The sequence below is a fragment of the Cyclopterus lumpus genome, chromosome 5, assembly GCF_009769545.1.
Source record: "Cyclopterus lumpus isolate fCycLum1 chromosome 5, fCycLum1.pri, whole genome shotgun sequence".
Classification (NCBI taxonomy): Eukaryota; Metazoa; Chordata; class Actinopteri; order Perciformes; family Cyclopteridae; genus Cyclopterus; species Cyclopterus lumpus.
Window position 1 is genome coordinate 9,440,953 of NC_046970.1, and position 27,707 is coordinate 9,468,659.

At 42.3% G+C, this 27,707-nt stretch overlaps 2 protein-coding genes across 4 annotated transcripts; both read left to right on the forward strand.

The window, feature by feature from the left end:
* Nucleotides 1-179: 179 nt before the first annotated feature.
* atxn7l2a (ataxin 7-like 2a) lies at nt 180-19,391 on the forward strand. Of its 2 annotated transcripts, XM_034531841.1 has the most exons (11): nt 180-2,817; nt 3,451-3,510; nt 3,832-3,900; nt 4,956-5,277; nt 6,677-6,933; nt 8,526-8,608; nt 11,221-11,432; nt 12,762-12,942; nt 14,379-14,500; nt 16,396-17,404; nt 19,019-19,385. In XM_034531841.1, the coding sequence occupies exons 1-11, from the start codon at nt 2,688-2,690 to the stop codon at nt 19,034-19,036; spliced, it is 2,463 nt and encodes an 820-aa protein (XP_034387732.1). In that variant the 5' UTR covers nt 180-2,687; the 3' UTR covers nt 19,037-19,385. The 2 variants fall into 2 exon arrangements, with proteins under 2 accessions (XP_034387732.1, XP_034387733.1); XM_034531842.1 differs by lacking the exon at nt 3,451-3,510 and having other exon boundaries at nt 181-2,817; nt 19,019-19,391.
* Nucleotides 19,392-19,950: 559 nt separating this feature from the next.
* On the forward strand, nt 19,951-27,356 carry LOC117730282 (cytochrome b561 domain-containing protein 1). 2 transcript variants are annotated; one of them, XM_034531846.1, is made up of 3 exons: nt 19,951-20,651; nt 21,460-21,496; nt 23,965-27,356. In XM_034531846.1, exons 1-3 carry the CDS (start codon nt 20,491-20,493, stop codon nt 24,469-24,471), a joined length of 705 nt encoding a protein of 234 aa, XP_034387737.1. In that variant the 5' UTR covers nt 19,951-20,490; the 3' UTR covers nt 24,472-27,356. The 2 variants fall into 2 exon arrangements, with proteins under 2 accessions (XP_034387737.1, XP_034387736.1); XM_034531845.1 differs by having other exon boundaries at nt 19,952-20,647.
* The last annotated feature ends 351 nt before the right edge of the window (nt 27,357-27,707 follow it).

Here is a 27,707-nt window from a genome sequence, read left to right on the forward strand (position 1 = left end):
CTGCTGGATTCTGTCTCCTTTCTTAATCACATTGCACAATATATATACATATATGATAGTACAGCTACACCCCTGCAGATGTTTTTGTGCAGAATTATTTTATATGTATATGTGTATGTATATGTATATATGTGTATATATATATATATATATATGTATATATGTATGTGTATATATGTATGTGTATATATATATATGTGTATATATTATATATGTGTATATATTATATATGATATGATGGCACATCTGTGCACCCCCTACAGACTTATGTGCTGAATGCTTCCAACCTGTTCATTCAGACTATGTGGGTCAGATCCAGGAAGTCAGTCTGTCAAAGTGTCTTTAACATACTAAAAATTCTACAATTACACATGTAGTTTCCTGTTTGGATCATGAAACAGAATCAGTTAACAATCAGCAAATAGCACTCCTCAGCCAGATGTGTGTGGAGGGTAAACGAAATCCCCCAACTGTTTGAGCTAAGTGTTTCTTTTTCTCCATCCTCAGCACCACTCCTCTCACCCACCAGCAGGAAACATGGAGGCCATGAGGAAAGGACTGGTTAGAATGGGATGCTACCATAATAGACCTGCTATACAAGTGCCAGCCGACCTTTTAGCGGAGTTGAAAACCTAGTATTTCAAAATAAAAGAGCTAAAAAATTGTAGAAAAGCCCTTTAATGACCCGGGCACCACGAGATGTACATGTGAGACGTGAACAGCATTCTTTTCTGTTACAAGGGCAGACTGATGCTGGTATGGAGGCATGACACCAATTCAGGTATCGTTTTTAGGGGGCTGCCGTCTATAGACGCAACATCTTAAAAAGTTAATTTTATTGTCATTGTACAACAGGGTTGCACAACAAAATGCAGATTTTAGTCTTGTTTTGCTACACAACAAAAACAAAATACATATATGTGGAGTGTGACTGAAGGCATCTTACAGGCGATGAAAGAAGCTGATCTGAAGTCTGGTGGTTCCTCAGCTGATACTCCTGTGTCTCTCTGCAGATAGCAGCAGGGTTAACAGTAGGTGTCGGGGTGGGTTTAGTCTTTAAATACACCGGTAGCTCTTCTCAGGCTCCTCTTGTCACCAATATCAGTGATGCTAGATGCAGATGGTACCAGTGATGTTCTGGGCATCACTTGCTGTAGAGCCCTCCTGTCCTGGGATGAACTTGTCCTATGACAGTTTGCAATGTTTTGTGATGTGAGGATGCTTTCTATTGCTCCAATGTAAAAGTTAACAAGGACTGCTTTTGCTGGTAGCATTTGTTTTGCAGGCTTTGCTCATTAGTGAACCTGAAAAACAACCATTGTTACTACTAAAGCATGAATGTGTAAGAAACATTGGCTTTTCATCTACCTTAGATAAAGTTAGGTATAGCCTGGTGGTTCCGGGCCAAGGAGTCAGGCCTCTCCAATGGTCACCAGACTGATCTGAGGGGTTGTGAGGTGGTTAACTGGAGAGCACATCTGTTTTGTCTTTCTTATTGGATAATTTTACATTTTTTACTGTTATTGAAATTAAAGCATTTAAGAAGTTTTAAGAGGGATTGTCTCTCTTTGGTGGAATTGCTAACAACCCACAGACATCTGAAATGTGCCCGAACAGTTTTTTGTGAGGGTTCAGAGTCCAAATACCTAATTGAGTGCAGTTTCTGAGTAAATCTACTTAGTTACAATCATCCACTGATACTTAGGTCAGTGCCTTTATAACCTAAAAGTACAATCTAACTCAACAGACTTCTGATGGGCAGTGTTTGTCCAGTGTGTCGCAATCCCTCCACTACATCTCAGCAATTGAACATGTCTTGCAATGGTGGGACAATACTCGATTTGTCAATTTTACACTTCGTATAAAACTCAATTGAACTCTAGAGTGCATTTTTGTAGAGAATGAGTACTGCAGATGTTGTCCCCCTTCTCTTAAATTGAAAACACACTGAGGTTATTTGCAATTGGACATATCTCCAATATTAATTACATGGCAATCGCTGACTATCAAATGCATCCAAAAACATTTCATCCACAACATAGATTGTTGATTGAACAAATCGTCTTCTTTTTTTCAGACTAATTAAGAGATGTTTATTCCCCACTGTCAGATGCACACATCTTGTTCCTGAGTTTTACACATGACATATATGGTGACAGTACAAGATCCCAGACACAGATAGTTACATCATGTCCTCACAGTGAGTTTGTGTTTCAGCGCGGCTCTGACTCGTTCCTGCGAGGCTTAATCACTTACAGGGATTAGGAAAGGTGTGTGCATGTGTGTGGACCTGTGACTTCTGATCTCTCTGTACTTCACTCCCCCAGTGAACAGCAGTGAGCTTGTCCTGTGGGGACAATGAGGCTGCAGTCATTGGTAATACTGTATGGAGAGTTATTCAATGGGCCCAACAGCACTTGTTTTTGCAATGGTGCCCTCGAACAGGTTGACATCTGTCCAGCTGTCCATCTGTTTTCATTATTTTAATAATTACATGGGCATCATTGTGTTATAAGACTCAGAAACCACACTGTATTCATTTTTGTAAGTGGTTAGAACAGTAACACATTTTAGAGATGCTCTGCTCCAGTCCAGTCTTCTGTGTGGGTGTCCCAAGAACGCGCACGCAGGAAGTTCCTATTCTGTCGAGAGCGCGAGATATGACGTAAGTTGCTTGCCGCGCAGTGATGATGGCGGTGCGTGAACGCGCAGTAAAAGTAATGGCTGCTCTGGATCGGCGGGTGCCTAGCCTCGATGATTTCGTGGGTCAAAGCTGGACTGCCTGGGCCGAGTGGTCAGGTGCGACAGCGGCGGATGGTAAGGATGCACACTGACGCAAACACTGGCAGCTACGAAGCAATTTAACCAAAGCACTCTGGTTTATTTGCGTGGAAACGGAGGACAGAGCTAACCATGTTACCCAAACAAAGACCCTGCCGGGTCCTAGTGCTGGGTGGGTAACATGTTGCTCTCTCCCAGGTCCCACTGCATACGCTGTCTTTAAGAAAACAAAACAAGTGATAGTTATTCAAATATAGCCAGTGTAGTGTGTGCTTAACAGCAGTGACCATGAAACAAGCTGCCAGTGTTTAACGGGTGCGTTTCATTTGAGTGCAACCAGCCGGGCAGCGGTGGCATCAGAGCAGAAGGGGGCTAGTGTGGATGGTTGGGCGAGCAACTTCTTGCTGTGGAAAGCTAGGCTAGCGAGCTAGCAAGCGAGCCAGACTAGCCGTTGAGAACAAGGCAGTTAGCGTTAGCGTGCTAATGCTAGCTAGGAGGAGCGAGAGTAGACGCCGGTGACGGGGGAGGAGTCTGCTGCTGCCACCATGTAAATGTTGGCCCAGCCTTTGATACAAGCTAACGTTACTCTGTGTTCTTTTCGCTCCAGTCCAATGTTCCCCTCTCGTCACCACCTCAATTTAACTGCTATTACATGTATGTGTGCGACAGGCAACCTCATATGTGTGACTTCTTCTGCCCCAGAAGTGATCTTGCCCTCCCCATCTTTAAGTATGTGCACTCACTCATTGTCTGGCATCCCTACAACTGTTACTTTGTCCATAACTATCATATAAAGTCCTCCTCCACCACACGATAGCCACAGCTGCTTATTGTTGTTAGACAACTGACATAAATGGTCAGCAGGAAAGCAGTTGACCTGCAGATCAGTCCTTTTTATACAACCCACTTTGAAGGCCTGTTCTTGTGCAGAATGTGTGCCATAAGTTTAGGCTTCATCTTGCTAGTGAACCTGGCATACAACTTTTGGAAAAGATGACCTCTCAAGGGGCTTGTTGAACATGTGCATGTATGTGATGTGTGATGTTTCAGGGCCTGATGGGGATGAGTGCAGCAAGAATGGCAAAAAGGCTGCAGAGGCTATGTCACTCAGTAAGGAGGGTAAGTCACACACAATCATCACAAGACATGGTAAAGTCTGTTGTTGTTTGGGACATCGGAAAAAAAGAAAGCATAAACTGATAGTCCTCCCAGTGTGTGCTTGCGGGGCCGTGCGAGTGCGTTGACCTGTAATACCTTAGCTTCTCTTTGGTCTCCAGCCTTGTCCAGAGACAATGGAGGTACTGGTTTGCAGAGACCAGGGCGAGTATTAAAGCTGGATAGTGTTGTGTGATTAGGCATCTTCTGGAACCGAGCCTGGCTGTCTGTAGCAGCAGCAGCAGCTGTCTGACAGACACTCCCCATGTGTGCACGTGTCAAATAAAAAGACTTTGATGGTGTTTGTAAGTATGTGCACCTTCTAATACTAATGCTGCATCTATATCACATGAGAGTAACAGCCAAAACACGATCAAGAAGAATGAGCTGGACTCCACACATTCCTTTGTTTACATCTATTTTGGGATTTGTTTCAGTTCATGGTTTTGCAGGAATCCAAACATTGCCGGATCGATATCCATCCATCCGGTTTAGATTTCTGACCGTGTGACGTTATGTGACACAACAGCAGCTGCGTCTAGTGTGTAGTCCTGTGACGCCGGCTGTCACTTTTACTCAGACATCGATTTGGTTCCTTGACTACCTCCCCTGCTGCCTCAGCAACTAATAGAGACCACCAATACAACTATTTAGAACAAATATCGTCTTCGCGATCAGTGGTCGATCGATTGAGGCAACCTTCACATTAATGTCCAGCCATTGCATTTCATAATAACCTTGTAAAAGGCTCACAGAATGAAATTGTTCAATGTTTATATGTATTTATTAAAAGGGATTACATCATTACCAAAAGATGACTACAGGAATTTTTCTAGATGACAATGTCAGAATGCTGGAAGTTTATTTCAGGTTATCAAATAGCATTTACCACCTGGAAACTGATTTACTGGTCACTGGCTTTCCATAATTCAGCATCATCTCTGCCTGCTCTACATAGTGACCTTGTCACCTCTTCTGCAGTCTGATATGTGTGTCTATTGTATTCCCTCTTCTTGAAGACATGTCCATCTTTGGTCTCTACCCCGGCCATGATGACTTCTACCTGGTGGTGTGTAGCTATTGTGGCCAGGTAGTGAAGCCACAGGCGTTCGAAAAGCACTGCGAGCGACGACACGGCCCTCTTGCCAAGCTGTACGCCCGACTGCGCTCTCCCACCCCTGCACCCCAGCCGAGGCCCCACCACGGCCATTCCCCTTCCCATGGGACAAATGCTGCTTCCGCTTCATCCTGGGAAGGTCGCAGCCAGCCACGGGCGGCCCCACCTTCGCCTTCCACTCCACCACAGTACAGACACTCCAAGAACTCCAAGGATGGAGTACGGTAAGAACAGAGTGGAGAGAGTTTGGTAGAAGGTGCTAACCAGGGCTCAGGGGAACTAATGCAATACTTCTGTTATTTGTTCGTTTACTTAAAAAAATGTTTTAGTTGCGTCTGTGTTAAGTGTCTAGCAACCAGTTATAAGCTTTTGGTTTCTGAAACTGAAAATATGATTGCCACTCAATTTATATTTTGAGTAATTAAGATTCTATGCCGTGGCTGCACGGTGGTGTAGTGGCTAGCACTGTCGCCTCACAGCAAGAGGGCCGCGGGTTCAATTCCCGGTCGGAGCGGTCCTTCTGTGTGGAGTTTGCATGTTCTCCCCGTGGCAGCGTGGGTTCTCTCCGGCTTCCTCCCAAAGACATGCTGCAGGTTAATTGATCTCTAAATTGCCCATAGGTGTGCATGTGAGAGTGAATGGTTGTATGTCCCTACATGTGCCCTCGATGGACTGGCGGCCTGTCCAGGGTGTCCCCTGCCTTCGCCCTATGTCAGCTGGGATAGGCTCCAGCGCCCCCGCGACCCTAATGAGGATTAAGCGGTATTGAAAATGGATGGATGGATGGAAGATTCTATGCCGTTATACATTAGCTTAATAATGAAAATGTGACATGTGTAAATGTCATGTGTATGCTTGCTTCACTATTATCTCTAAAAACGATGCCTCAGCGCATGTGAGTAAACAAACCAACGCATGTGCAGCGTTGTCACTAGTAGCCTTGACCGGTTTTGGTTCCGACTGCAACAGCAATATTTAAATATCATTAATTTAACAGATATTTCAAATGTGTTTATTTTTTACGGTTGTATTTATATGTTAAAAATAATTGCCAATTTCTCTATAATGGGAATCCTGGCAACCATTCCCATTGACCCCTGATAGGGCTGCAGCCTTATTAACCAGTTAGCCTAGTTTAGCATAAACACTGGGAATAGGAGCAATGGGCTAGCCTACCTCTGTCCAAAGGTAACATAATCTGTGTTTCAGCATCTGTTAAACTCTCTAATTAACACCCTGTATGTTTGTTTAATCCGACCAAAAACCAGTACAACTTTTTTTTTTTGGTGGTTTAAACAAACAATATATACAGTGTACTTTGTAAGCTTTTAGAGACGTGATGATTTTTTCAAAATCTTAAGAATTGAATACCTGACCCTCCTAACAGGAAGTCCCTCCAGAATAATACAAGGAAAAGAAGATTAAATACATGAACAAATTGAACTAAATGAATATAAACAATGTCTCTACTGACCACATTATGCTAAAGAAAACTATCACTTTAAACAGGCAGGGGATCTTTGTAGGTAAAACTCAAGCTGTAGATACATTTGACATTATGTTGCCAGTGTTGTTATGCAGTGAAGGTAATGTTGGACTTGCGCTTCCTCTTTCATCACCCAGACATTCCCCGTTGGAGAAGTCCTCCCACAGCGGCCACATAGAGTCGTCAGTATTCAAGCAGCCGCCGCCTCTGGAGCCTTCAATGAGCTCTCCACCGCCATCGCTCAGAGATCCGCCTTGGCCGCACGGAGGCACCCCGCCTGGTAGGCCTTCACCCAATGACCGGTCGCCCACCCAGACCCAGAGGAAGGACTCCCCCCTGGGCTCTGCAGTGCTAAGCCACCGGATCCCCAGACCCTACAACAAAGTGGCCTCCAGTGAGTACAAATGGAGCAATTTGTGTGATGTGGAAAGAGTGTTGAAGGATATATACTTATATAGTTTGATCTACTGGGCATTTTGACCTTCAAAATAATCATAGTCCTATTTCCAAATGAATAATAATAATAATAAAGAAGGATTTTACAACTCTGCGAAATTTATTACGGCAATCTTTTTTTTCTACTGTCTTTACAATTGCAAAGTAATGTCCGTGCGCACCAACACATGCAGCATTGCATGCTTAAAAAGTAAAAATTCTGACACTACGGCTGTCATAAGCAATCCCAAAACGTTTATTGTGATTGGTTTGGCTAGTTGTAATTGCGTATTTCCTCTGGATAGCACACGCCCAAGAAAGAGAGACAGAGAGGGTGAGTCTGGTACTAGCCTTTCTTTAATGACTGTCACTTGTTAGTGCGTGGCTCCCATAAAGTGGGAGAGCGAACCGCTTTCTGACCGCAGTGAAAATGTTACTTTTGGAAGGTTTAACACTAACAAATATGGATCAAAGCAGGAGATTGCGTTACATAAAAATATGTTGTGAATTTTGGAAACTATTACATCTGTCTTTTTCTATAAATGTTGACTTTTGTACTTCACAATGCTCTTGAAATGTTTTGGTTACACGACTGGAAACCATCCTTCCACTGGGATCTAATTCTACACAATTTGTAATATTGTTCACTACCAAGCCTGTTTGTACCCGGTACTGATTATCCTCACTCACATTTTTGGAGCGGTGCTCATAATTTGCTGCAAAATTATGAAAAATAGAGTTATGAATGTTTATTTTAGAATTCTAATGTAGCTTTGAACTATTGAGTATGGCCCTCATAAAATCCAAAGCGTATCTTGGCAGACGAACCACTAAAACGTGGCTGAACGTGTAGACAGGTTGTTAAGATGTGAACAAATACGAATTGACTTTTGTTGATACTGTTAGCGATATAAATCCTGAATCCAAATGTTACTCAGTAAAAAATGTTGGGATAAAAATAACATCCAGCAGTAAAAGTATGCTCCTTGTTATGCAGAAGGGCCCAGTTCAGAATAACATTACTGTATGTCATTGGATTCCATTTTGTGTTGCGTGTTAATCACTTTAATGTTGCAGCTGTTAAATTTGGAGGTCATTTTTAAATCTAAATATACTTAATAATTAGGGTTTATACGACCTAATACACCATAGGTTATCAGTTGATTTATTTTTTTCGTATTAGGAATCTGAATCTGGGAAGTGGCCTAACTACTTACAAATATTGTCAAGTAATAGTAGTGAAGTAGAAAGTACAATATTTCCCTCTGCTATGTAATGGAGTAGAAGTATAACGTTCCATAAAATGGAAATAATCAAGTAAAGTTTGAGTACCTCCAAATCATACCTAAGAACAGTTCTTGAATTGCCTATAAATAATGCATTTACCTTTTTTTTTTTTTTTGAATTGGACAACATTTCCTTCCGCATCTCACAGCAGCCTGTGGGAAACACCGGGGCATTATTGACAGGTCTACGTGGGGCTGTAGAGATGTTGAGATTTCTTGTTGACTGTGCCACGCTGGAGCTGAGATGCTCTCTGTGTTTCCTCAGAGAGAGAGTGTGACTTGGACAAACACTGCGGCGTCCTTGACCCTGACAGGAAGAAGGTCTGCACTCGCCTCCTGACATGCAATGTAAGCTTTGTTTAAAAAAAAATATTTTCCCCTCTCTATTTCCTCTGTGAAGTTCAGACAAAGGTTGAGAAGCTTCATTTCTTGTCCTGTCACTTTTTAGCTCTTGTCCTAACTTTAGCTATCTAACTAGCCAGCTGCTAAATTAGAACAATTGACACTGTCGTGCTCCACAGTGGTTACTGATAGACGCTGTCGGGAGAGGAGAGGAGGGGGGTCTGATTCCTTTATTTCATGACTTAGATTAGTCCTAAACAGACTACTCTCTTATACCTGGCTAAGTTAAAACCATAGATGGCATTTGGAGCTATTTTCAACCATGAAATGCAGATATTTAATACTTTGGTAAGAAATGTCCATATTAACACCAGCATTGATGTGACATCACAGTACACAGTATTTGTTTCACATCGGTCGATCTGATGGTAACATCTCAGGGTTCTTGTGCACCATTTTGCACTTTAAGCACTGGGATCCAATTACCAGACGGGATAGGATTGCAAACATACTACATTAAAGAAAGTAACATCACAGTTCTCATAGTTTCCAAACGCATTAAACTGCAGTTACTTTTGGTTACTGGTGATCACTGCTACTGAGTGGTGAAAATGGCCCTCAGCACAGGAAGTGTGTGTGTGTGTGTGTGTGTGTGTGTGTGTGTGTGTGTGTGTGTGAGAAAGAGGAAGTCAGTCTCATCCAGCCGAGTAGAGACAGGATGACCTGATTAACAGGAAGTGACAGGAAAGACACGCAGGAAAACAGCCTACTACCTGCTCTGTAGGTGGACAGACTCTGTGGGTGGGCGTATTTTCTCTTCCGCCTGCTCCTAGAAATATCTCATGTTGTCATTTCAATGTCGACAAGCAATACTGCTGCATCATTTCAATGATAATAGAAAAAAAGGAATGTGTGCTGTTTTGCCAAAAACAATGAATGGATTAGTTTTCTGACATAATCTGGATCCAGCTCTGACGTTATTTACTTTTTCTCTTTGATTTCATTGCAAATAGAAGGCGTTTGATGTATAAGAGATGCTTGATCACTCTGGTACGGTGAGATGGACATATGGGATTCCTGTCGTCATTTAACAGAATAAATCATTGATTTTCTGAGCCAGATGAGATCCACCGATGACAGGATCAACTACTTTAAGCCTGACTCATGCCGACCCTCTGTTTGCTCTGGGTACAGCTTCATATGCGCAATCTCTAACGGAGAGCTGTGACCAGCAGGTGAGCTATGGAGCGGGCGATACATACAGGAAGTACCAGTGTGAATGAATCGAATGAGATCAGTTTTTGAGTCGTAAGATAAATCTTCAATGAAAACACTGTCTTTAAAAAGTGTTTTAATGCGTACGGTGGCCCAGCATTCTGTCCAGTCTTTGGGAAGGCTGTTAGTGTAGTTGGGGAGATTAGTGTCAAACGCAAAATGTCAACATATGCATTACAAAATGTGAGAAACTGACTGACGAAACCATAAGGGGCACCACTGTAGCAAAAATGACACGGATCATTACTATGCTTGTTGGTGTTGCTTTACCCTCACTGTTCTTCGTACAGTTTGCTAGAAGTGATGGAATGTAATATAGCATCGGTGCGTTTTATATTTAGACTGAGCACTGTATCGGATTCCATTTAATAAAAATGGCCTTTTTAAATGCAACATTATTTTTGGCCAACAGGTCATATGGTAGCATAGGGAGGCCTTGTGTGCTCTGATTAATTTGGCTTTTAGTTAAAACACCAGTCATAATGTTTTAATGAAGACTCAACTCCTGGCATTTGCTCCTGGTGTTCTCCACTGTTTTGGAGAAGGAAATAACTGGAGTACCAGAAGAACCAGCTTTTTCTTCAGCAAGTGCTGTGCAGAGGATTTAATTTAGGCCAATGTGAAGAGGGTCATGTGGATTCTAAAAAGTGACTGATAAATATATAAAGAAACTGTTAATTGTGGGATCAGAATTTGGGTAGAATCAGTGTTTCATTGGGTTAAATTGATGGTTCAACTTGCCGTCATGGCCGGCGGTACAAATGAAATGTATAGTGCGAAACATGAGAAAATTGAAATGGCACACAAATCCAAAACGCACGATTTGGAGATTCGCCTGAGTGGCAGAGAAACTGTTCACATAGTGTGCTATGATTCGGTATGGTTGATACAGCTGCATCATTCCAAAGAGATAATCATCCTTCTTTTTCAAGTATGGAGTGTTCTATGAGGCATCCTCACATACATTTGCATGTGTTTAGGTACTGTATTTCAGGCTCTTGTGTAACCAACAAATGTAATTTCACTAGAGAGATTAATAGTATAAAGTATGACCTCTTAATTTCTTCTCTTTTAACCTACAACCACTCTATTTGGCGATTTAGAGTAGGTTGAACCTGATTGGTGGTACTGTCTGCTGCAGCATTGCACCCTGCAGGTCAAAGTAGAGGTCATTGATGTCACTGGGCGTCAGTCACAGCACTGCACCGCTATACCTCGAGTTAAGCATCCTATTGTGCTTTAAGTCAACCGTCTGACACACAGATACTAATTTGAACTGTTTAGTTGAAATGAAATAAATCAAAGAGAAATTGTGACTAATTGCCAGTATCCTGTGTCCTCAGATCCACTCCATTCACCAGCGAAGAAAAGTGATGGGCCGCAGTAAAAACTTTGACCAGCTAGTGGCGGAACTGAAGACCAAGGTTCGTGAGAAAGGGGCCCAGTCCCTGGAGGGGGGTTCCTCCGCTGGACGATCCCCCAGCCCGGAGGCCCCCAGGGAGCAGGCTGGGGCTCCACACTGCAGGAGGCCTCTGGCCAGCCTCCCTGCTTTCAGGTGAGGGAACCTTACTGATGCTAGCTAGTGATTCATACACGAGTATGTACGGTGACCAGTTCTAGACATTATCAGTAAATCACCAGTCAACCATCACAAATGTTTACACACAAGCGAGCAGACATTTTCACTTAGAGATGCACCAATACTCATATTGGATATCATTCCGATAATGACCCAGACTGCTGGATCGGGTATCGTGACAATGGGACGTTCTGGTATCGAGTACCATTATTTTGATAAATAACAATTCAATACATTTATATCTATGTATTCATTTGTTACATTTACTTTTACAAAGTTAGAAAAACAATGTTTAAGTCAAGCCTAATGTTTCCTTCCACATATATGACTGATCCCAGTCTCTTCCACACAGTGAGGCATACAGCTCATTAATGAAACACTGGTATCTGTGTCAGAAGTGAAAAAGTTGGGTTGTGGTTCCCTAGCTTAAATTCAGACATGGCTCAATTGTGTTCATTCTTGTAAATGGTTTTGTCACATTGTCAAATGTTGTATAGTTGTATTCATATTTGCTTGTTTAGGAAAAATAGCCGCAATGTTTTAATGCACTCCTTTGTCACTGTTCTTTTTTTTAACTGTTTGAGAACACCGGATTTGTATTCAGTGCACACAGAACAAGCAGCTAGCACAATGTGAGAAGATATGCACACGGTGTTTTGGATTAGAAACACAGATTCTACCTTTTTTTTAAAAGGCCCATTTAATAATAGATTATGATGGAGTCTTTCAATTCAATTCAGTTTATTTTGTATAGCCCAATATTACAAATTTGCCTCAGAGGGCTTTACAATCTGTACACATACAGTGTAATCTTTAAGACTCTGTCTATCAAAACACAATGAGAAAGTCTAAAGTAGTCACTGTTACTAGCAAATGCTGAACTCCTCCCTCTGTAGAGATGCCTGATCACCACAGGCTGGCAGCCGGTTGGGAGAATACTAGTAGACCCAGAAGACTGACCACCAAAGAAGGCTTTAATTGCTCTGAATATGGTGTCCAATTACCTGGTTGCACCTTGAGTTTAGAATCTGTTTTGATAGAAAATAAATAAATAAATAATCGCCTCTCTAACACAGTTCCAACAAAAACTGACCATGTGAACCTTCATCTGCGGCTGCTGGATTAGCCAGCTTTAGCTTTAGCTAGGTGAACCGGAGTGGGTCGAACCAACTCATGTTCCTGGATGTTAGGGACGTCGTATTTGCATAGGCAATATGTGTTAGACAGTAAGCATCAGTATATGATTGTATAAGATGACTATTTACAGTGTATCTGAAAGAAAACGTTGTATTGCTTGTTTTACAGTCGGCCTTCTGCCTTGTCGGAGAGCAACATTGAGGAGGACAAGCAGCGTCAAGAGGAGGGAAGTCTCCGAGCCCCCTCACCTCTCGTTCATGGACGAATCTCCAGTGATGAAAGTGAGGCAGAAGGACCCGAGGAGCCCGTTGAGTTCCCATCTTCTGCTGCACATCCCAGACCAATAGCGGTGAGCAGTTTGTACTTGGCCTTGACGAGGGTTTCTGCTCTGTGTTGTTTTCCTTGTATAGGCAGTGTGGTTTAAAGCTGGCCAGGTGCAAAATCCTGATCTTTTTCTCAGTTGTTTAATAGAAAAGATAGAATAGAAGAAATATGTCCCTGGCATACAATGACCGTATCAAGCTGTGATGGCTTGTTGCGTTGGAAAATAATGGAACATGCTGGAAAAGAAGACAGAAAAGAACTTGAGCATCCCATTGAACTTGTTTCTTCTTTGTTCTTATGTCCCAAAAAGACTCTGGCTTATGAGTGTTTTGTTGCACACTGAAGACATTGTCAGAGGGACCTTTTCCTTGTGATGACCGATCATGTTCGTGTAAGCGTTGCTGCTCAGTGGACCCATGCACCATGCACCAGCTAAGCCCATGCACCAGCTAAATCCATGCAGCATGCACCAGCTAAACCCATGCACCATCTAAACTCATGCACCAGCTAAAACCATGCACCAGCTAAACCTTCCTGTCCTGAGCAGTAAAAAGAGACTCTATGAGAGATTTTAACTTGGGCTTAATTTCAATCTTTCTAATACTCCCAAATCAAAGTGAAGGTGTTGTCAGTGGTCATTTCAAATTGGTGTCTTCTCCCAGTAGTCCGTTGGTCATCTTATTTTTCAGATGCTCAGTCAGATGATGAACGAGTTCAAAGAATTTTGGTTCAGGGCTTAACGTAAATCTTTTTATTGAGATGTACTTGCCCAAACTTACCTGTGCGAAATGGAAAACATAGTCCTATTGAAAAATTAATAAAATCAACAGGGTTTTAGACAGCTATTATGATTTCTTTTTTCTTTTTTTTTTTAACGTACAAAAACATTGAGGTGATATACTCTCCTCAAAGTCACAAACTCCATTGGTAATTTAACTGTGTTCATTGTAAAACGCACTTCATTCAAACTGTTCAACAATCACCAGCACTGGATGCTTTAATGATGCTTTATTAGTTAAGTTCAGTTAAACTTCTCATAATTCCTCTCTAAAACTACTTTATATTTTAGTTTCAAAACAACGTTAGAATTTACCTTGTTTTTTACTGAAGAGACCTTAAACGCATCATAATGTAATTCCATGCAACCTCCTTCTTAATGTTTGTTGCTGCTTTATTTAGCCAAGCAAGACTGCTGACCTTAACTAGTTCACTGTCGGGCATCGGCGACCAGAAAGCATTAATGACGATCATTGATCGCACACGTTTACTGAATATCGGATGATGGTCATCAGCTGCCGATGAATCGGGGAAACATAAAGATCACTTGCCAGATCACACAACTAACTGCTTGAGGCATTTCACTTGCCTGTAAGTCAGAGACCACTGAATATTGCAGGGTGTTGTTTTTAAGTCACCTACTGACCACAAGAGGTAACAAGAGGAGACTCCTTCTTTCTCTAGGTATGTTCGTTTGGCAGCCACGCACTGGGTCACGGCATCTACACGTTTGACAGGAGACTTCATCACTTGAGGTCGGCCCTCAGCAGCATGCTGGAGCAGCACATCAGCGCCCATCTTTGGAAGTAAGAAACTCGAGCCCACATTCCTGCTCGTACTCCGCTTTTATGCTGCTGATTCTTCCGATTTATTTTTGCAAGATTTTCCGATTTATTTTATCAAGAAAGTATTAACTTTATTCTTTGTTACTGGCGTTTCTATAGTGAACTACTTCACATTAACTAAATGCTCCTCTTGATATCACTGAAAATAAAAGGCTGGTTGTCAAACGGTTTTAATGGTGGCACTAATACCGGTTTCATTCCTGATAACGGAGCATTTTCCCATCCTGTTTTGCCAAGTATGAAGATATTTTTTTACACACACCCCGATTTATCAATGGAACAAAATAGTTGAGAGTAATGCCAGAAGGTTGGGAAGGGTTTTCAACGGACTACAATTATCGTTGCCTCTTCTCCAGTATATTGAAGTGGTTCCAACCTCTGATTTTAAATCATGAGCTGCTGATGCTACACATGTTCAGGACTGCTACTTTAAATGACATATGCTCTACCACAATCACTCACTTTACATTTGCCAATCTTTCTTTTAACCCACTGCAAATGTATGAGGGCTAGTGACATCACATCCTTCCCTTTTGATAGCACGTTCAGATAAACTCGAGTGTAACCCACTTCTTGGTCCCGAACAGATGAAGCAGATGGTGTTTTCTGCTGCCCAGAATAGCAGTCGTGAAGAGTCTGTGAAGTTGGCACTAAGATGGAAGCTGCGTTTATATGCACAAAAGAGAAAAGCACATTGGAAAACGGCACAGGTTGCATGTTTTTATCCTGTGAAATTATCATAATTATCATATACATTTTTGAGTTCTGGCTAATTCTAATGTTCTGTAAGGTCACAGTGAGTAACCCTAACTTAGAACACTAAATTCGGCTCATAATAGATTCCTGGTGGCCGTCTTCAATTGCCTCCAGACATTCCTGTAAAATTGTGTACATGACAGGGGTGGGTGGTTTCACCAGTTTAGTTACCGTCACCCTGATCTGCCACAAACCTGATGAACAACATTAGGCCCACACAGGTTATCCTGTCCATAACTGTCTAACTGTGGTTTCTTACAGACTACCCCCTACCTTTATCTGAGCGTGACAGAAATCTCGCTGAACTGCTATGGCTGGCATGAAAAGTATTCTTTTATTGCTCAGATCCAGGCGTCTCATTTATTTTATTTTATCCTCTCATCCTGTTTTGCCTCTGGCCATTGCTGTCACTGGTTCAGGGACATAGCAATGGGTGGAGCTAATCAGAGCCCTGCAGTTAAACTAGTTACTAACAAATCCATGCTTCAATGTAGCTGTAGATTTAACCTACCCACCAATTCAATTCAATTTATTTTGTATAGCCCAATATCACAAATGACAAATTTGCCTCAGGGGCACCACTATGTGTTTGAATGAAGATTGGCACACTGCATCTTCCTTGTATTAAGATATTGGGTGTGTAGTGTAGGACTTGCAGCCCTTATTTGAACCCAGTCTTTGTTCATTTAAAAGAGCTAAAGCAACAACGATGAAAACAAGAATAAGTAGCCATCGAGGAGGCAAATGGTTTAACCGTAAACAGAAATTAGGTTTAAAGTGTCCTGTTTAGAAGATTCAATGGACTCTTGTCAACCAACGAGATTGGTATTTTTGATCATAAATAGATTTAATGTAAAACAATTTCGATACATTTAGAAATATGAATTTACAGTAGATCATCAGCATACATTAACAAGACTGCACACTCCTGACTGCTTGCTGCTATGGACCCAGTTAAGTCAGTAATCAAAAAGCTTGAGCATCCCAAGTTCAGTTCTAATGCTTCAAATTCTTGTAAGCATGTAGAACAGTGTTGATACGTTTTATTCTGATCTAATGGCCGTTTCATTTATTGATTTATGGATTTACTTATTTTACAGGAAAATACCTCAAGCCACAGACCTTCAATCTCCGCCTTCCTCAGCCAGGACCATCACTTCTTCGTCTCCCTCCTCCACTTCCTCTTCGTCATTACATTCCAAGATTCGGACGGGAAGTCACATCAGCTCCTCCCTCAAAACTGCATCCTCTTGCTCCTCTTCCAGTCGTGGTCCAGGGAGATGCCCGGCAGCCATACAGTCAGAGAACTCCGGGGGCAGCGGGACCAGCATCGGTGGTGGCCACATGGCATCTCCGGGTAAGCCTGGGACGGTGCGTCAGATGGGTCCCGGGCGACCTAAGAACCCTGTGGGGCGTCCCAGCAAGCAGATGCTGAAGCTGCGAGAGGAGGCTGCCGCAGCCGCTGCCCTCCGAAAGCGGAAGGCCCCGTCACAGGAGGGGGAACACTCAGGCCCCGAAAGGAACTGCATCATCCTCCAGGACCGGGGCCGACCCCCTTCCGCTGCCTCTTCCTCCTCTTCTTCTTCTTCTTCCTCCTCCTCCTCCTCCTCCTCCTCCTCCTCCTCCTCCTCATCATCTTCTTCTTCTAAACCCCCCATGTCCTCCCCTATCCCACACGGACAGACCAATGGCACACTTTCCCCCAGCAGAAAACCCCGCCCCCAGCCCTCCCCTTCAGAGTCCCATTCACCGGCCGCCAAGGCGGTCTGGACATACAGACGGACACACACTCCTCTGGGTCATTCATCATACCCAGACCCCTCCTCTGCCACCAACAACTCTCACAGCAGGGGTAGTGTGGGGGACTCAGGACTGCACGGGCAGGGCAGCGGGAGGGGCTTTGAGCACCAGGGGCTTCTGAAGAAACGCAAGGGGGGTGGCATGGAGGAGCATTCGCCGTCCTCAAAACCCTCAGCGCACCGCCTGCCCTCCTCCTCTTCCAGCTCTGCCACCACCTCCTCCTCTCCGCGCTCTAACTTTTACCCCTGGAAGGACAGTAAAAGCGGGGGGCTGGCTGGGGGCGTGGAGAAGAAACTGGGCACACAGAAGGTGAGTTAGGAGCCGAGAAAAGCAGGAATTAAGAAGGGACGTCTCCACACCAGGAATTTAGTTGTTGAAACCAACACCAGTATACCTAGGTGAAAACCAATAAATGTACTTCCTTTATTACCGTTTGTATTAATCCCTCATGATCTGTCTCAAGTTTCTTGCCTAAAGCATAATTTTACAAGATTATGTTTGAAAACATCCTGATAACATTATAATTTACGCCCAATACTACATTTTTACTGAATAGACCTTAAACACATCATAATGTAACTCAATGCAGCCTCTTAGCCAAGCAGGACTGTGCGGCACATTGGCTGCTCACAGCTAATCCTGATCCACAGAGCAGCACACAGGATGACAGGAAAGAAACATAGTGGCAGTTAAGGTTACAATATGCAGCTTTTCTCCTGGTGTCCTTGTGGTACAAAGTTCCTGCCCCAACATGGTGATTTGGAATCAGTTGAAGGGCTGACGGTGTGCACCACCAAGTACCAATCTGACAACACTGATTATTTTCTTTTCCTCCCATCACTTCATGACCTGGCTGCTTCCTACATAGTTAAAGAAACAGCGAGCTACCTGCTTACTGAGCCCATATGACACACTTTTATCTTATGTTCCCAAACCTGCCTTGAAAAGTCCAACTCAGCAATTGGTGCTATTGGAGGTTTCTACTAACTCCTTGTAACTTTGTGGATGTGACACTGGGCATATTGTCTCCATTGTAACTGGATCTAGGCTGCAAGGAGCGAGCTATCTTTCCAGAGTCGCCTTTCAGAAACAGATATTCTGTCCATCTATGGTTAAAGGGAAACGATACCTGCTCTAGATAACTTAGATAATGTCTTCCCCTATCCCAAAAAAAACAAATGTCCACATGTGGTTGGTTGTCTGTGGACTGGTCTCCCCACTTATTGTGCCTAGGGTAAGGCCAGCATTGGCTCTGCTTTTCGACTTGTCTCACTAGTCGGTTGCAAAACATAAAAAATGGATGACGCTTAGGTCTAAAAGGTTTGTCAGCTTACGCTCCAGGCTGTCTCTCCGCTAAGAGCTGTGTTTCCATGGCAACAACCAGCGATGCCTGATAGACAGAGACTGCAATAGCCCAGTCTTGAGATGACTATTTTCAGATGTAACAGGCCTAGTGACTGTTGTTCCACAAGGCACAGTTCCTCTGGTCAGCAGCTTGAAGCCTAATCAGTTATGCATCTTCAACAAAGCTGCCCAGACTGCTGTACAACGGTGTCATATTTAAAGGTGCATCCCCTGATTTTGGTTCAGCGCAGCCTTGTGGAATTTTGACAAAAAACGTTAACACTACATTGAGGTGTGTGTGTGTCCGTGTGTGTGCGTGTGTCCGTGTGTGTCCGACCACAGTCATAGAGAGAGCAGAGTGCAGCTGGTACAATGAGTATTAAAACCATTACACATATTCAGTATGACTTTGATATTTTTGGCAACACTAGTGCCACCCAGTGCCCTACTGTTTTTCTGACACCACGTATGTCTGTCTATTTTATTCTACCCCCTTTTGGTATAGTTGTCAAGTGAATATCTGTACATATCAGTTGCCAAAATAAAAGTAACAATGTCCAATGTTCTTTTGTCCCACAGCCAAAACTGCACCATTAAGTGTGCCTGCCTTACAAGCCACTAGGAGGGAGCCAGCTCCGCTCAGTCCAAGACTGAGGCAACAGGACTTGTGTGTGTGTGTGTGTATGCATGTGTGTGTGTGTGTGTGTGTGTGTGTGTGTGTGTGTGTGTGTGTGTGTGTGTGCACGCTCACAGTTAGTGCAGTATGGATCTGTGTGTGTGTGTGTGTGAAAGAATCACAGCTGAGTGTGTCAGTCTGTGTGAATGTCTGAAGGAAAACTGGGGGTGGGATGAAATTCTGAGTATGGATTTAGAAATACCTCAAGACCATCCGGTTATGCTGCTAAATTAAATATGTTGGTTTATAAAAATGGAATAAAAGGTCCTTTACATGTGGTTTCAGTGTCTTCTTTTTTTTATGGCTATTTGTTTTCATTTTAAGCTTTCTATACTTGGTCATTCTCTTACATTTCACCTTTTTCTCAGGTTCCCTAAACTCTCCACAGCGTAAAATATGATTGTTCTAAGTTGATCGGTGTCCGGAATAATGAAGCCACCGACTGCTTTAGCATTATCGATGATTATCATTACGGTTCAGATTCTTTGGTTTGGTTTAAAAACGGTTCCCACTTCGTTCAATGTGACGTTTGCATTGTGCAACACCAACAATTGATGTCATGAAAAACGGTTGTGCATTTCAAAATAAAATCGTACACTGAATAGGTTACAGCTGATTATTGCAGCGATAACATGGTTAAAATAAGGGACCACTATAGGAATATGTTGATCAAAATATGTTTTTCTAAAACGAGGCATATTGTGCCACTCTTCATGATGAGACATGACGGATTATCATTAGGGAGACATTACCAGAACGCCATGTAACTAAATAACGACTAAATTGGAAGGCAGGAAAGAGAAGTGAACCATCCCACCTCGCTACTATTCTTTGGTGTTCACTAAACGAGCCAAACCAGGAAGTGAAACCAAAATGCCATGAACGCGTTACAGGAAAACCCAGGCCATCGGCAGTGAAAGCTCTCACTGTGGACTCAGACGAACCACATGGTTCTTGGGAGAAGTCCAAAGGACAGTAACAGAACAACCCGCCCAAGCCAGTCTAAGACGTTTTCGGACCATATTTGCCTCGAGGGGAATTCATAAATAGAGACCGCTTCTTTTGTTTGGGTCCATTTGGCGAAAACCAACATCTAATGCATCCTTTTACCACACAGTTTCTATTCAGAACAGAGACCAACTGGGATGGCTTCAGACGCTTCACCTGGACGCGGACTTTGAAAAACGACATACCGGAAGTACTGTGTGTATGCAGTTCATCGAACACACATTGAGCCTGTAGACAGCTGCCCGGTTCAACCTCCTCGACCAAACGATTATGGAGCTCGCGCAGTGTTGCGACAGCGCACGCGCCGCATCTCTCCGTTTCCGCTCACCCTCTACACCCGCCCGTAGACGGCAGGTATCCCAGCAGCATGCCGTCTGACGTGGAGTACAGCCCAGTGGGAGAGGGGCTGGGGATGCGGGACTACTGGCTGTATGTGTGGCTCCGGAGGGCGGCAGTGATAGCGGCTCATGTCACCGGCCTTGGCCTGACCCTCCTCATCTCCCTGCTGTCCAGACCCGGAACCAGTGAGTCGATAGATGGGTGTTGAGAGATACGTCCATGCCGACCGAAACACTATTTAATCACTTCAAGAGAACATTTTCATAAAAAATATTTGTTTAGACTCGAATAATTGGTTGATTTCGTAAACGGGTTACTAGTATAAAAAAACCCAATAACTGTTACAATTAATATAAAAGAATTCTAGCTTCCCCATATAGCTTTATTTATCAAGTTATCTCCATGAAATTGTATTATGAGAAACTTTAAAATTAAAGTAATATAAGCACTTAATTACAGGTAGGCCTACAGTACTTTGAATACATGTAGGCCTACTGCTATATTTGTGTAATGTTTCTATTGTATCTATATTTGGGTACAGTGATTATTTATCAATGAAGGTATGGATTGTTCAAATAGATTAAGTATGGCATCTCTCTAATGTATTGTCTAAATGCCCCCTGTAATTTGCATTGAGATGAAAAGCTTGTGATGGCTGGGACCAGTACATCTCGAGGATTTACAAATTATTATTCAAAGCTGTCAAGTGAATTTCTGTCACTTTAGTAGAGTATAGAATATTGTCCAAATTGAGTTTGCAGTCGATGTGAAATCTGCTGCTCCAGTTTCCTTCAGCTGTGTCATGTGACAATCATGTTGGTAATGTCCTTTTGGAAACTGGATAGGAACAAAGGTACGCCTGTAGTGAGCCCCAAATGAAGACTACTGAACCCAAATCTGGAAACACAGCTGTGATCGCTTTAGTACAGTCTAGTTATTAATGAACTTCCATACAGTTAGAATTGTAAGATGCTCACAGGTGTTCTCTGTGTTCCAGGTCTGTTTCTTGGCATCCAGTTTGCATGTCCGTGGCAGTAAGTTTGCAGTCCATCCAGTATCTGACTTCACCTTCTTCATCTGTCCTCTCTTCTCTTTTGATCATGTTTTCAGTTCGTCTGAGCTGGCATGCCCTCTCATTCTGCACTGTGACTGAACCCGACTGTTGCTAGGTCTCCTATCGGCCTCTCTCACAGCTCCTGTTCAACCAAACATTTCAGGGTTGTGCACTCATTCTCCACCAGTTCCAACTCCCCTCAGTGTGTGTAGGTTTGAGTACAGCATTATGTTGATGAATAACAAACTGTTGGAACCTTCATCTTGAGTATAAAGTCACAAAATACCTACATTACATTTAACAAAAAATAAAAATAGAACAATATTAAGCAAATGTTATTTTATTATTAGTTTGATTATCTTTATTTAGCATGACCCTGAGAGATAATCAATTGTTACTAATAATAGCACGGCTGTCAATTTACAGCAGCAAAATGCTTCGGATGGGTACATTTCATGTATACAATGATGAAGATGAAGTTTTATAAATAGACAGGAACATAATTAGAGGTACAGTGTGTAGGATTTTCACAGCATCTATTGGCAGAAATGGAATATGATTTACTTAACTATGTTTTCATAACGGTATAATCACATCACACTAAGAATGGTTGTGTTTTTGTTAGCTGAGAAAGAGGCCTTTGTGTCTACAGGAGCTGGTCTCTTTGCGGAGTCCGTCATGTTGCACCGCCATGTGCCACGGTGGCCCAGAACGGACAAAACCTTACCCTGGCTCTAGAGAGGGCCTTTCACATTTTTATGTTGACGTGGCAGCTTGAGTTTGGTGGCATGAATGCACCTGAAGGCCACCGTAGTGGGGTTAATCCAATCCTGAACTTAAATATGACAAAAGTCTCTATATAATCATTGGATAATGATATAATTGAGAAAACAATACGACTTTCATGACAAAACCCACCTTACACATACTTTTGAGATCTTATTCTCATATTTACTAGAAGACAATATAAAGAGACCATTGGCTTTTATTTCCTCCTTAGTTTGAAGCATTAGGACATAATATCATTGAGTCATGCAGATACATTATCTGTGGGAAGGGTACAACAATTTATCAGTGCTTCACACATTAATTCAGGCAGGTCTTTCATCATTGATATCTGGTCCTTTGACATATTGGACATTTTGTCCTGTGCACATACCTGTACACTCCCAGCCTCTAGTGTTTGTGTCTCACTCTTTCCACTGTGAATAATAGATGAGGGAACGCCAACAACCACTGTGTTGCATCACTGTGTCAGATATTGTGTTACAGACTGACCCAGAATATGTTAGCGTCAAACAGCTTACAGGTTGTCATGGTGTCACAGCGTGTTTATCTGTCATGATGTAGTGTCATCATGAAGTCAGATCCGCAATGTTCACTTCCCCTATTTTCATTCAGTAGCTGCCTTGTGTTTAATATTAAACTCTCACTAGACTGCTGCTGTTCTAACAGACCCTCTGTCCTTCACTGGTCATTACTCAGTGAAAACAAATGGTGTCTCATGGTGAGGTGTACTAGATAGAAAAAACCCAAATCAATATGTTGTTCAGAAGAAACAGTTCTCATCTGGTTGTTTTGGTATACAGTATTCTGTAAAAAAAGTTCAGTCTTCATGCTGTATTACAATTTAAGCTTATTTACCTACTTTGGCCATGATAATCAATAAAACACATTACCACTATTACTCACTCAAGTAATTGCTGAGATCTGTTAGATGCAGCAACAGTGCTGCAACATGGCTAAACAGGCCATAACCGGTTGGTTAAAATTCCTTATAGTTGTCTGTCCTGTATGATGAATCATTACTGACATTTTAGTTGGACTCTCTTTCAGTTTGGTGGTTTGTTAACAACCCGTCAACTCAGTCAGACTTTGTTGCAGCAATGTTCCTACCCACATCTTACTAATCACTTTGGGGAGTAGAGTGTTCACATAACCAAGAGAAGTTATGGCCAAAACTACAAAAAGCAAAACCCTGGTTGTAATAAGCTGGAATTATCTATTAATTCAGACTGGTGAAAGTTACCTAAATATTTGCTGATGGGACCACAAACAACGGTATGAAAAAAACTTTTATCCATTACATTTAGCTAACTATTTCAACTGGGTTCGTCTCCCATACTGGTTTTCACTGTTACAGTTTCATCCGCCATTCTTTCTCTATAAAACCCATCATGCATAAGTCTTACATTAGTCATTCATAGGTAAGCTTTATGCTACAGGTACATTTAAGTGTCTATAACAAGGGAGATTTTAAGTTATATTTAGGACTTGGTCTTTTTTTTATGATATAAGACATTAATACTAATTTTTCGCCTCCACCTCAGCCTTTACTTTCTTGCATCAGAACCCGTTGTTTTGTGTTGCTTTACACACACACTTTCTACCTGTTTTGCAAAAAAGAGAAGACACCTTTATTCATCATCACCCTTTTCTCTCCTGCAGTACTGCCTGTGTATGACTGAAGGCATCCTCCTATTCTCGGCTGAAGGATCCCCCTTTTGCTTCAAATCTCGGAAGTGTAAAGTCCGTCTACACTGGTTCTGTCAGGCTCTGGTCCTGATAGCTGCGGCCACCGGTCTGGGCTTCATGTTTGCCAGCAAGAACGTGTCAGAGCTCCCCCACCTTGTCACCTGGCACAGTTGGTTGGGCATCAGCACCTTGGCTGCCACCGCGCTCCAAGCGGCTTGCGGTATCTGCGTGATCTTCCCGAAGCTGCTGCCTCTGTCCTCCTCTCCGTTGAAGCTGAAGCTGTACCACGCCACCTGTGGCCTGGTGGTCTACCTGCTGGCCACGGTGACCGTGGTGTCGGCCATGTTCTCAGACTGGTTCCAGGCCACAGTAAAAGGGTTGGCCTGGTGGGGCTTCCTCCTGCTTCCCCTCTTCCCCGCTCTAGTGGTGATGAACCAGATTACTAATGCCCACCTGCCCCGCAAGAAGCTCACCAGCTAGGAAGCAGATCCTCTTTGTTCTCTCAGTGGCCATTTTGGCTCTACATTGTACTCAGAGGCCCAGACAAGCACATGGAAGTAAGAGTCCTCCCTAAAGTAGACTTTTCAGATAAAATAACTAAGGAGTATAGCTCGACATGCTGACACTTATAACTGCATATCAATTATCAACAATTACACACTGATGTCAGAGGCTGCCATGCAAGGTGCCACCTGCTCATCAGATTCTAAACCAATCACACACACTCGCACATTGATGAGAAAGCAAGACATTTAGGGTTCCATATCTTACAAACTAACCAGAGTTAGTTTTTGTGTTGGCAGCAGGCTGGCGGCTGTGTTTTAGTGAGAAGAGTTACCATAATTATTCCATTTGATAAATTAATTAAAGTGATGCATGTTAAATTATGTCATTCATTTGAAGAATTAATTTTAAGATACAACATATAAACATCTTAGGCAGTAGTCATCAATTGGACAGTATGCATTATTACTAGGTTGTGTGCATGATTTTAAAAGAATTATACATCCAGTTCTTCTACTGGCCACCTAGAGCCAGCTCCTAGTGGCCAGTAGAAGAACTGTAGCTTTAAACTTGGACATCGGCATCTTAACAAAGACATTTTCAAAGAATCAACTGACACTATGCACAATATGTGAAATACCAAACGTCTTTCATCTCCAGAGGAATATTTGCACTACTTATGCAGTTACAAAAGTCTCAGTCAGTTTCTATAGACTGATTTCTGAAGGGAAATGCTGTTTATGTGAGGGCACGGCTTCAGTGATCAAGCTGCTGTCGATGATTAATACCCAGCCTGTAAATTCTATTTATTTATTCATTTATGATATTTTGTGTTGTGTCTGTCTTGGCTGCTCAGAGGTTCTACATGAAGCAGTTTGGCATCTTAAGTTCCATCAATCAAAATATTATTCATATTAAAAGGTGCAATATATGACACTCTGAACATTAATGTAGCAGCAAACAACTATTGGCTATGTAACGGTATAGTGGAGTAATGTCTACCTAATGCCGTCCTGTCCGACGGTCCTTCCTCAGAGAAACACTGTTAGCGCTGTTTGCTACAAGCTGCCATGTTGAGAGGCAATATACATGCTCCCTCCCGTATTAAGGATAAGAATGTTTATTGTCATTGTAAAAAGATACAATAAAATGGTTGTGGATGGAGGAAACCGCTCTGGGGCAAAAGCTGTTCCTCAGCCTGTTATTCTGGGTGTTTCTGCACCTGCTGAACCAAATGAGGACAGGTAAAGTGGAAGTGTTAACTCGCAGTAAGAAACCAACGATGGTTGCACTCAAATAAGTCCACTTGGTTGGATTTTGCAGGGCAGTCTTCCATTTTTTTGAGATATCACTAGTTCTAGCATTATCGTTGGTATTAGAAAGTGGTTTCCTGAGTCCTCATATGATTATGAAAATGCTAGCACTGACAGCAATAACAAGATGTAAACTGCATGTATCACCTCTGGGTCATGAGCTACTACTTATTTGTCTTTGAAGGGCTTGTTTGCTAGCCATGCTTGTTTTGGTTCCGTTTTTTGTGTTAATCAAAAGGAAAAATGTATCATGTGTCATAAAGGACTAACGACTTGTGTTCAGGACGCCCAATATCTCTTCAAGATAGACCTAAAGATTGTACTTTTCCATCCAATTCAGAACTACAGTTACGAGCCAAGGTGAAACGAGTCAAAACCAGCATCCTTATAAATGAACATCAGAAGACTTCTTCTGAACATAAGTCAGTCAGTGTGATAGAATGAATAGACTCAGACGAGTATTAGTGGTGAGCAGAGTTCCAGTCTAGAAACCCACTTCCCCTCTACTTTAACAGAGAAAGCAGACTGACCAAAGGCTGTCTTTCTGAATTGCGGCACCAGTCACCCCAGTAGACACTCTGGTCCTACTTGTACCTCCGCTAGACCAGGCCTCCTCTTAGAGGAGGTGTGTGAGATTAGGAATCATTTTAAACATCAAACATGTACCAAAAAGAACAAGAAATTATAAAGATTGAGTACATTTTCTTTTCTTCGGGATATTTCAGTGATGATGATCCTTTGGCTTATTAATCTAGGAATTAAATTCAAATTTCACCAAACTATGAATACAATTCTACCCATCTCCAACCATTTGATACGGTTGTTGGGATGGCTTCACAGCATGGGGGCACGTTTTACCTGACGGGCCTAATAAAAGCCCGGAGCAGGTTTTCCACCAGTCAGCCTGTTCAGGAGAACGCTGTTGAGGCGGATGAATGTTTGTCATTTCTTAAAGCTGCCACACAGAGACCTTTTGGATGTACTGAACTTCCAGCACCTTGTCTTATTCACTACTAGGCAGCTTATGCAAATATGAATCAGACATAGTAATAGATTCATTACAAATCACTGGATGGTATCTACAGTGTGACTTAAGTACAGTAGCGCACGAGATGTAGGATGTGCTGAATGCTGGGTAATGGTACGTAACGCCGTCCAGGACTTCTTCCCCAAACTAGGTTTGATATTTTTGTTTTCCTTTATTAAAATCAGGGTTTCTACTGATAGAAAGATGGTTTGTTTTTCTGAACTGCTCTTCCTTGATGCTTTTGTTTGCCATTTTCAACAATCATGTTTCACTTCAGCTTGGGTGAAAAGCACTGTGTTCTTTTTGAAATTAGTTTTGTTAACGAAACAGTGGAAATCAAGTTTCCAGATTCAGTGTGAATTGTGTAACTTCTTTACTTTAAATGTATTCAGTGTGCTTCTCAGGTCTTTGCTGAGCCCATTCAGTGTTTATGAGGCGATCACAAGGGAAGTTGTAGGGTTGTATTTGTCTAGTCCTTGTTAGCTGTGAACCTTCTGTAATAAACAAATAACTACAATTAATTTGCATGATATGCTTTTTATTTCTAGAGACAAATCCATTCTTGGAGAACAATAAACCCGTAATTCAGTGCAAACTTGTGTTAACTTTAGGTTCTAGCCTAAGCATTTCATAGAATAAAGCTGCCAGTATTCTGTTTTTGTTATCGTTATTAAGTTAGTAGTTATTTGAAATAAGCAAGTGCTGAGGTTTAATAGAAGCAAACAGACATACTTCCTGAAAGTGCATTGAAACCCATTGAACTAAGGGAGAATGGCTCCTCGAGTGAATGTTTTCACCTGCTGTATGACTTTAAATAGTTTTGTGCAAGTTTTATTAATTATATATATATATATATGTGTGTGTGTGAAAAT